Source organism: Bidens hawaiensis, unplaced genomic scaffold (genome assembly GCF_021521415.1).
Source record: "Bidens hawaiensis isolate Kalapana, Puna unplaced genomic scaffold, B.hawaiensis_p1.1 tig00000097_1, whole genome shotgun sequence".
Taxonomy (NCBI): Eukaryota; Viridiplantae; Streptophyta; class Magnoliopsida; order Asterales; family Asteraceae; genus Bidens; species Bidens hawaiensis.
In genome coordinates, this window is record NW_027491017.1 from 7,792,711 (window position 1) to 7,803,560 (window position 10,850).

At 35.6% G+C, this 10,850-nt stretch overlaps 1 protein-coding gene across 2 annotated transcripts; it reads right to left on the reverse strand.

Annotated features, from left to right (window-relative positions):
- Positions 1 to 215: 215 nt before the first annotated feature.
- On the reverse strand, positions 216 to 4,967 carry LOC143565696 (D-ribulose kinase-like). Of its 2 annotated transcripts, none has more exons than XM_077052614.1 (8): positions 4,808 to 4,967; positions 3,971 to 4,110; positions 3,633 to 3,885; positions 2,176 to 2,308; positions 1,990 to 2,078; positions 1,196 to 1,473; positions 737 to 806; positions 216 to 463 (listed from the first exon to the last, which is right to left on the reverse strand). In XM_077052614.1, the coding sequence occupies exons 1-8, from the start codon at positions 4,898 to 4,900 to the stop codon at positions 272 to 274; spliced, it is 1,248 nt and encodes a 415-aa protein (XP_076908729.1). In that variant the 5' UTR covers positions 4,901 to 4,967; the 3' UTR covers positions 216 to 271. The 2 variants fall into 2 exon arrangements, with proteins under 2 accessions (XP_076908729.1, XP_076908780.1); XM_077052665.1 differs by having other exon boundaries at positions 3,971 to 4,114; positions 4,808 to 4,907.
- Between the last annotated feature and the right edge of the window lie 5,883 nt (positions 4,968 to 10,850).

Here is a 10,850-nt window from a genome sequence, read left to right on the forward strand (position 1 = left end):
CAAGGTACGAGTAAGATCATCAAAATAAAATTAATGCATAAATATTCATAAAGTTGTTTATAAATTATAATAGTGAGGCTGAGAGCTACTTAAGCAAAATTGGAACCATTACTAGACTTACAAATCTGCATTTTCAAAGAACTAAAAAAATATTCATTTCATCAAAGGACATATTTTGGACTTGTAATTGTATTCCATCATTTTGGACAATATACTTTCTTAGTTTAAATAGTCTATTAATATTATGTGCCTCCTAAGTCACTTTATTGTGTTATTCGGTTGCCTTTAGCGCCAATAAAGCAGCCCCATAAGCCGCCTCGGTTTGAAGTGCTCGCCTCACAGGCAACCCAAGCACCCTCTCTCGAATCTTTGTCCACTTATCGTTTTTCGATCCACCACCCGCAGTAAACACTTCTTCTACTTCAGTAGCTCCTAAATCCTTCAACAATGCATACCCTTGTGCCTAAATAAAAAAACAAAACATTTTTTATCAACATCTATAAAAGACAACAATATTGGTGGTGGTGGGGGTGGGGGGGGGGGCATGAAGCCTTCCCGCCCAACACAAGTTGCTTTCTATATAGTTCTATCGATTAACAGGGTGTTGGTGGGGCCATGAGCTTTCCAGTATTGGGATCTCAATTCCTACGATTATCAGAAAAGTGGTTTTATGATACGCGAGAAAAGGCCTCTCATATCAAGTTTGAAGAAATGGGTAATTAGGTAATTTTATCACCTCAATGCGTGCTATTGATTCAAGAATTCCATGCAAGTATGCTACATCACATTCTGGTCGAGGACTTAACCTATAACGTGAAAAACGACAATATATCAAATTACAAATTACAAACAAGGAAGCTGGTCAAACGGGTCAAATCTCACAAAGTTTATTCATAATGCATACAAGTGGAGAGCGTTCATTTCATAACCACATTAGCTTGTATACTATTTATTATATAATTGACTAGAATACATGTAGCTTTCATTATTTATAAGATTTACTTTTAACAATTACATAAAATTGATGGATTTATCTAAATGCATATATGCACATTCATATGCATATGTTACCTTTAAAGAAAAAAAATATAGTTTTTATGCTCATACTAATGATGCTAACTAAAATATAAAAATGAACAGAAGAAGTTACCTGTTACTCAACCTGTCCATAAAGTGTTACTAGTATTTACTTTACCTTGGAGCCATCTTCGGATCGGCTATAGGAAACCGCTCTCCCTCGGTCGGCAGTGGATAATAATCCAATGGTGAAGTTTCCATCGGGTTGATCTGCACACTCAAATTTTCCAGTTGCTCGTCGGAAAACAGTTGGCGGAGAATCGTCCCACCAGTGTTTGAGGCGCCTCCAACCAGCCACTTGTCATCAAGACGATGACTGTACACCCCGAACCGCGCATCATCAATGCGTGTGGTGCTTAATAGTTTTATCGCGAGTGTTGAGCCCAAAGATGTCACCTATGTACAACCTTTGGGAGATTAGTTTAAAGAAAGTTAAGAACATGCAATCAAACTTGTAAATGAACCAAACGTTCTGTGAACTGTTCATGAGTCGTTCAGTGGAAAGTTCGCTTTTATTAAATAAACGAACGAATATGACAACAGTTTTTGTTCATTTAGTTAAACGAACGAACATGGACACGTGTCTCCTTTACTCATTTATGTTCATATGTTAATGCTCGTTCATTTATGTTTGTTTAAGTTCGTTTGTATATATAGACATTAAAAAATTTTAGGTTCATAACAATGTAGTCTAGTTATATGAAACACAATACTTTTGATTGTGCTCTCTCAGTTATGTCTGTTTATGTTCACTTATGATTTATCTATGTTCAACCATGTTCGTTCGTTTACGTTTGTGAACAGTTCGCTTAAACAAACGAACACGAACAAGAAAATTCCGTTTGTTTAATTGACCGTGTCTGATCGTTTGTTTGGTTAAAGTTAAATGAACAAAAGTTTAAAACATTTTACCGCCTTCCCTGGCTGAGTAGCCCGGGCAGCAAGAAACGCAGCTATACTATCTGTAGTTCCTGTACACACAACGCAATCCTCAGAGAAACCTGTAAAAAGATTCAACCCAACATAAAAACACATGTTTTAACTAACCTTTGTAACAGAAATATAACTGCTTTATCATAAATAGGGAACAAAATATACCAAATTTTGTTCTTATGTCCTCTTTGAGGGAACTTATTATAGTCCCCGGAGCTTGAATGGTCGGTAGAGCGTTTGAATACGGTTGATATTTTAACCATGGTGGATACGAGTCAAGTTCGGGATCATAACCAACCTATGCAAATGAATTGGAAACCTAACACGCTATAACTTCATAACAAACATGACAAGAAAAAATGTGGTCAAAATAGTCAACTTGACCTCAAAAGGTCAAAGAGTGTTCATAGACTATATTTAATACCTTTAAGGTCAATATATTACTTGTCTTTAAATTATACTTGCATACAGATTCTTTAAACATCTCTAAAATTTTATAACTAGGGTGTAAACAAGCCAAGCCGGCATGTGAGCTACTCGAGATCGGCTCGTTAAAAGCTCGAATTAAACTGAGCTTAAACGATCTCGAAATAATCCGAGCATAAACGATCTCGAGCCTTAAAATAAGCTTAGTTAATATACAAGCTCAATGGCTCGTGGGCCTAAACATGCCTATTATTTATATAATTTTTAGTTAATGTATTAAATATATATTTATAAATAATATTTGCTATATATAAAATTATGGTTAAAATAACTAAATTATAATCACTATTTTATATACAAAAACTATAACTAAAAAACATATAAAAATAGTTAAAACTGCACATAAATATATCAAATTATAAAGCAAGCCGAGCTCGAGCTTGAAAAAACGACCCACAAGCTAAGCTCGAGCTTTAGAAAAAGAGGGCATCTTCACCCCTATTTGTAACTACATTTAACTTCATAAAACCTCGATGAACATAAAACGTTTGGTGTTAAAAACTTTTGGTGTTTCTTTTGCCCCAATGATGGCCTTTCTGATCTCATCCGTATTCCGATCAAAGAATCAAAGAAAGAAGAAGGGGGGGATAACAAAAAGAAGTGATAAAGGGAACATTTGCACTATATGTGCAAATCAAAATCGGGCGGATCTTTACCCGGAGTAGAGCATAAACCTAAAAAGATTAAAGAGGCCCATTTAAGAACAAATTACTGATTAGGAAGCCATCTATTCTGCTAATACCGGTCCTATCCTCTCCTTTCTCTGATTCCCAGTGAGGGGTATAAGTAGTCTAAACGCTCTTTCCAGCCTTTGGTTTGGCTAGGTACTACTAACTATCAGACAGTTCGAAAAGAGGCATTCTTTTAAGAAAGAGATCCGAAATATTCATAGGTCATATCCTATCTCTTCTCTAAAGGGGCGCACACTCGCTGTCTACTAAATGAGCTCACGAAGCGATCTGGGAGCGAAGCCTTAAATTGAGTTGCTTCCCCCCTTTTCTTTTCCCTCACCCTACTCTTTCATTTCCGCTTAAGCTTCCCCCAAACAAAACTTGTATCAGAGTTTCTATCAAGATCACGAACACAGTGTATTTGACTTTAACGTCAAACTTGACCCGTATACAGTATAATTGTACCTTTAACGCGTTATTGTAATCAGACACTCCAATTTTACCATGGAGAAGCCATAAAAGCCAATCAGATTGATGCATTAAGACTGCAGACTCTTTACTTGAATCACTTGATGTCCACCATGAAACAAGCTTGCATAAAGTTGAAGAACCCGAGCATACCGTGTGGTTTAAAGGGGCAATGGATTTTACAACTGGCAATGCATCGGGACAGCTTTCGTTGTAGAGTAAAGGTCGTGTTAAAGCTTTGCCCGTTTTGCTGCAGATATAATGGAAATAGTGTAGTTTGACTTTTGAGGTCACGTTGACTTATAAAGTGTTTGACATTTGGCTCAAATTAGTACCTGTCTATTATCAGAGTAGTTGCAGATGTCCCATCTATTGAAATGGAAGCGATTAATGAACGCATAGTGATCGGTATGTCTTCGAGAAGAGAAAAAAGTGTTGTTTTCCAAGAGCGAACCCAATCAACCGTGTCACCATTCTTCCTAGACAACAAACTATAGTTTATAAGTTCTTCCAAACAATCATGTGAACCAAAAATATCTGTAAATACATTATTTTGTGAGGTTGTTTGCTTGATGTGTTAAAAGGCGAAGATGTAACTATGAGTCGTGCTACCATTCTTCCTTTGAACCCACCAATCAGTTTATAACCCGTTTAACATAGTTATTGCTTCCTGTTTACAACTTGCCAACCCGTTCAACCGGTTACACCTCGATTACTACCCGTTCAAAAGTTTAATTAATGTCATCAGTGACAGCTTAGGCACGGGGCAACCCGGACAACCAGCCAGGGCACTTAATTTTCGGGGGCACCAAAAATATATATATATATATATATATATATATATATATATATATATATATATATATATATATATATATATATATATTATATAGGCCTCGAACGGTGGCCGATAGAATTCCAGAAACATTGAAAGACCAGAGGCCAATTCCTAAATCCTGATTGTGACCTCCCGGCCTTTTTAATGTTATAGTGTTAATGTCGTTTAACAAAATTTGCTTATATATTTCATTACTGGTTAGGGCCTACAGGCTATAGGCCTTTCTATTTCAGTTCGGCTGAGGCATATAACTTCTCGGAGACGGCCCTGAATGTAGTCATGTAAATCTATAAATTCTCGGAGACAGCTCTTAATGTAATCATGTAAATCTTACCATATACCGCGGGTACTCCTTCTTTCCTTCAGAATGTATTACCCCGTCCTTGTCGATAATCGCATACCGAGCTCCAGATGTACCGAAATCCATCCCTAAGTATAGTTTTGCTACAGCTACAGTTACAGCTTCAACATCATTGATTGAATTTGCCTTACAATTTCTCCGCTTGTTGTTGCAGAATGATAAGTTAGTTGTTGAATTATAACTACCTGAAAATGTTGGGAAAGTGTGTCCAGGAATTAGATTCGTAACTAACAGTAGCTAAGGAATAATAATATGGTTAGTTTAAGGATCCAACTAGCGAAAGTCACATACTCGCATAGTCCCTCATCTTCACCCTAAAGTCTCTGAAACTAAATGTTGCAAGAAGGAATCGACACTAGATCACATGAAACACCAAGTGTCTCTCTTACCACTTCACCACTAGCTCATTGACAATAATTTTGATATTTAATAATAATTAATAAAATTCTGAATTTCCCATCAATATTTAGTCATATTTAGTTTTTGATATAATTAGGATTTAATACCCGGCGTTAGACCAATTACGTGACGAAGAAAAAGAGCCGTAAACTTTTAAATTGTTGGCGTTAGTCAAAACATAAATGAAAAGAATAAATATACAACCAACTATAAAAGAACTTGAAACGTTAAAAAAACACAATTGAAGCAGAATGTAATAATATAGCCTTGTATGTTGCGGTCAGGACGCTAAATTAATCAGACCCGTGTTGTGTTAAGCAATTAAAATTGTCAACAATCAAACTTCATGCTCATATCATATTCATGGCTGCTTGTTTCCAAGAACCATAGTTGTGACCATAGTCACATGGATCGTTGTACGGTCCGATACGCGGTACGAAAACTGGTGCACTGTTCATGCATTTCAAAAATTCAGTACGAGAGGGGTAGGTTCATTCGGAACGCCAATTCAGTACGCGGTACGGTGTACCTTATAGTCGAGTACATCGTATCATATACAAAACACTTTAAGTAGATTTTTTATAATAGTTTTATAAGTTTTTAACTTTAGTTAACTAAAATTTAACTTTAAACAAGCTTTATTTATGTTTTAACATATTAATAACATATATGTAGAAAATGAGGGGTAAACTTTAATAAAAATTCAAACTTTAAGAACAAAAAATGCAAATTTTAAACATAAAGTAACATCAAGTTCAGTAGCCATAACCCTAAATTCTTGACAACCGTCGTTCTTGTTCTCAAATCTCCCTTCTGACAGCCTCGGATCTCCCCTCCGGCAGCCTCAATCCATAAAAAATATGGCAGATCTTGTCGGATCTTCATCACCTGGTAACTTGATAACTCTTTATCCACATTTGTTTCTACAATTTGAGTCACAAAAGTGCTCGAAATTCCCCTGTTGCGGCCGGAACGCGTTTATTCACGATCCCAAACACCGATTTCATTAACCGGAAACGTGAATTAGATGAAAATTGTACGATTATTGCAACAATTGGGAACGATCAATTTCACCGATCCAGATCGCGTTTCCATAGCGATCAGTACGATTTTGTACCCGTTTCTGGTACGGGCGATCCAAAACGAAGATCGCGGGAGGTATCACGAATCCTGTGACTATGGTTGTGACTCCAAGAGTTTATCATCATCATCATCATCATCATCATCATCTACCTATGTAAACCGAAAGGGTATAACACAATTATCAAAGCATTTCGTCAAACACCTCATGTGTGATGTACCTAGTAGGGGTGTTTAAAGTATGATATCCGAAAATCTAGAAATAATAATTATAAAAAAAAAATTAAAGAACTACTTTTAAAAATATATTTCGGCTATCCAAAATATCAACCAAAAAGGGTGCTTCTAAACGTACCCCACCCCCATCCATTTTTACTAAACATACCCCCTCCCTTAGGTTTTACATTAATACGATTTAGACCTTTTTGTTGTTTTTTTTGTCATTTTGCTATCTTTTATAATCATTATTATTTTTATATAAGGATTTTTATTCTATTTTTATTTAACAACTTTTTTTTCTATTTATCTTTTTATGTATATTTAAAAGCCTTTAATAAAAACATATTTTTTTCTTACTTAGAAAAATGTTTTTTTTTTCTTATCTAATAAACATTGTTTTTCTTGTTTAAAAATGTAATATCACGTAAAATTCGGGCCAAAAATATCAATTTTCAAAAGTCAAGGGACCAATTCTGCCAATTTCCAAACTCCATGGACTAAAATGAAATTTCTGTTTTCTTGAACCATCGCGCTACGCGATAGGGTCAAGAAAGAACTCCATCGCGTATCGCGATGGAGTGTCTGACACAGTGTGCCACGTGTGCCACGTGGCACACAGTGGCAGCGCCTGCTGCCACGTGTCACCACGTGTTGACACGTGTGGCGGCGCCTGCCACGTGTCAACACGTGGCAGGTCTATAGTCTGACACAGCAGGCCAATATCGCGCTACGCGATAGGCCTTCCAAGTGATCCATCGCGTATCGCGATAGGGTCCAATTTCAGCCTATAAATAGGCAGCTACGAATTCAGATCCCTCACACCTCAAATCACATACATTACTCTCTCTCTAGACTCTCTCACTACCTCGAGTTACGTGCCAACAATCCCTCTCGATAAACATACCCCGAAACCTCATTTTACGTGCCCGTTACCTTGATTTCCGTGCCACTCACGACATCCCTAACAAGAAGGAAGTGCTGCCCCAACGACCTGGTGATTTCCTCGAAGTGCGTGCCAAGAGTGTTGGTGTCTCGAAAAGCGTGCCAAGAAAGGAGACAAGATTTTACAAGGAAAGAGTGTGGATTGAGCGGCGACGAAGTGCTGCCCAGGTGACTAGGGTTTATCAAGCCGACAAAGGTAGGCATAATGCCCAACCAAAATAATAATAAAATATTGAAAGGGCTTAATACCCTAAGTCAAAGTTATTCTCGATAATCAAAGAAAGATATAACAAAGAAAATAAAGAAAAGATAATATATATATATATAAATATATATATATATATATATATATATGTATATATATATATATATATATATATATATATATATATAATTATTCTTTGTTATGAAATATATTATTTAAGTATTATGAGTATACTTAAATAATAAAAGAAAAGAATACATTTCTTAATGAAGAAGAAACGTCGGGTTTTATAAATAAACTAAAGGTTAAAAAGATTACTTTTTAACTAAAGGTTTTAAAGTAAAATAAAATAATGAACTAAAGGTTCATCGAGATAAATAAGACTAAAGGTCTTAAGCCGGATCGTGTATCCGACTAATGAATGTTATACTCGTACTATAGGTGCGAGATAGCGAAGGAAGATTAACGGACGGTGTTGGAAGCCGATCCCATTGGAAAGGTGAATACGCCCCACTTTTTACAAACTTGTCTTCAAACGAGTCAACTTGATTATATGAAAAACTTTACATGAGGCTATGTGTCTCTAAAAACATTATAAATAAGAGTATAAGCCAGCTCTCAGGCTATGGTATACGTTTGTCTGGATCCTTACATATGTGGAACGCGGTGGGCACATCGCACCACGCTTGGTCACGACCTCCAGCCACGATGGGCCGGACCTAAGTTACGTCCGAGTGGGTAATGGCCATGTGTATATTTGTAGTACCTAAGTTATGTCATAAACGCTGCGGTGTTTCGCTGAGGTGACCTAGTGCAGAGACTCGAGTTTATGATGATTATTTATCTTGATTATTCCTAAGCCAAGATGGGCCGAGACTTACGTGGTCTCGAGGGGTAATTAAGTAAAGATAATATTTTAAGCGTCAGCATATTCACCGGCATTCGTTGCTGACGTATTTTATTTACATTTTGCAGGTAATCAGGATTAGAGCTTGAAGGACGAAGAAGCTCGAGTATCCGATGACTCGGATAACTTTTATGTAAATATTAAAACATGGTGGTTTTTGTAATCTTATAAACAAGTAAAACAAATCGTGACTTTCGTCTCGTATTTTGTAATGTAAATATTTTATCGATCCTTTGTTTTTATAAAGTCTTCCGCATTAACCTGCTACTCTGATTTATTTACAAACATGATACCAATTATGGTTCATACTCCTAGGCCTAGAATGGGGGTGTGACAAAAAAATATATTTTTTTTCTATACTTGTTTTAATCTTTCTGAAGAGTGTTCTTTTAAAATTAAGAGAGTTTACATTCTTTATAAAAAAATCATATTAGTTTTTATAAATAAAAAGGTTAAATAACATACAACTTAATAAACAAATTTGGCTCTTTTCTCAAGTAACATTAACTCATGTATTTAAACCTAACAAAAAAAATCAAATTGTTTTGAATACATTTTATAAAAAAAATAAAAAACTAGCTAGAGAAAACATACAAAACTTTTTAATACATGTATAAAAAAATAAACAAACTTTTAATAAGATCTTAATGAAATAAAATAATAATATCAATAACAAAAATATAAAAAAAATTGTAAAACAAAAATAAAAACTTAACAGTGTTTTATTTGATATTTTGAGAGAATTATAAAATAAAATAAGAGGGACTAGAATATCAATTATAAATGTTAAGGGTAAATGAAAGTTCAGGGGGGGGGGGGGTGTATGGTTAGCAAGGGAGGGGGGTACGTTTAGCCTGACCCCAAAAAAATGATCCAAAGTATCCAAAAAAATATCCGAAAATTATCCAAAATATCCAAAAATTAAGCGAATTTTAAAAATAACATTTATTATTTAGTAATTAAAAAAATAATAATTTGGATACAGAATTTTGGATATGAACTTAGATTCAGATTTTTTTAACACCCCTAGTACCTAGGCTCAGATAACTATCACAACCTTTCAAAAACTCAAATGATCATTGAACACCACATGTGCAATGTGTCTAACGTCAGAATGGATGCAAGACACCGCACGTTGTAATTTACTATTCAGACTTTCAGTTGCTGAAAATTATATGCATACTTTCCAAACCGTATATTTTATGACCGCACCCATGCAACCATGAACATTGCAGAGTTGTTGAACTAAGCCTAACCCAGCTCCCACGGTTGATGCAAGTATGCAAGCGACCGTACCAAGCGAGCATCGATTTCTCAAACAGAGTCATCCGGATTTTTGGACTCTTTCTCCTATCATTTTAAAAACCTTTCTTCCCTTTTCACCTTTTCCTGACTCAAGAATCACCATATCCACCCGATATTTTGTAGCCTTCATCAGTTTCACGCGGGCATTTGGGTTTAGTTGATGTGGTTTAAACCTATCATGAGGCCGAAAGATAAGGGGTATACACTCCTCAGCACCATTCCCCTCACTCGTCACGGCAGTTTTCCCCCATCATTCAACATCACCCTTCAATACCCTTCAACCTAGGGGTATACACCTTTAAACACCACTCTTCATCATTCTCCATTTCCTATATTTCTTTTTTATTTAATACAATTTTTATATTTAAAATATATATTTGAAATTATAATATTTAATAATATAAATTAAAAAATTGGAAACAGTTAATTAATTAAAAATACAAACCATAAACTAAAAAACTAGAAAAAAACTAATAAGAAGTAAACATAAAAAACTAAAACTAAAAAACTAGAAAGTTAAGTTGTATTTTTGGCCAATTTTCGTTTCAATGTCAACGCCAACTCGAGCTCTTGTCCTTGAAGACGGCTAAGATCTCACGTTAAAAGGTCTAAATCTTTCCGCTCGGCCTCGTCTTTCTGCTCGGCCTCCATTAAACAAAGTTTTTCCCGTTCTATCTCAACCGTCTCTTCGCTTATTTTTTTTGTCTCATTTTCATCTTCTCAATTTGCAACTCTTTAAAACTTGTAAACTCATCCTTTATAAAATTCAACTTCGGTTCGTCGGTTGAAGACGATCCGACTCGTTTTACCTTTGCATCTTCCTTTGCCTTTGCCTTATCCCACTCAATCAGACGTTCCTGTTGAGCCGGATCGTCATCGCTAAAATCTATATTAAGATCTTGGTTACAACGAGCATCCGAACCACCTGCACTATAGTCTCCACTTTCGGACGTTTTTTT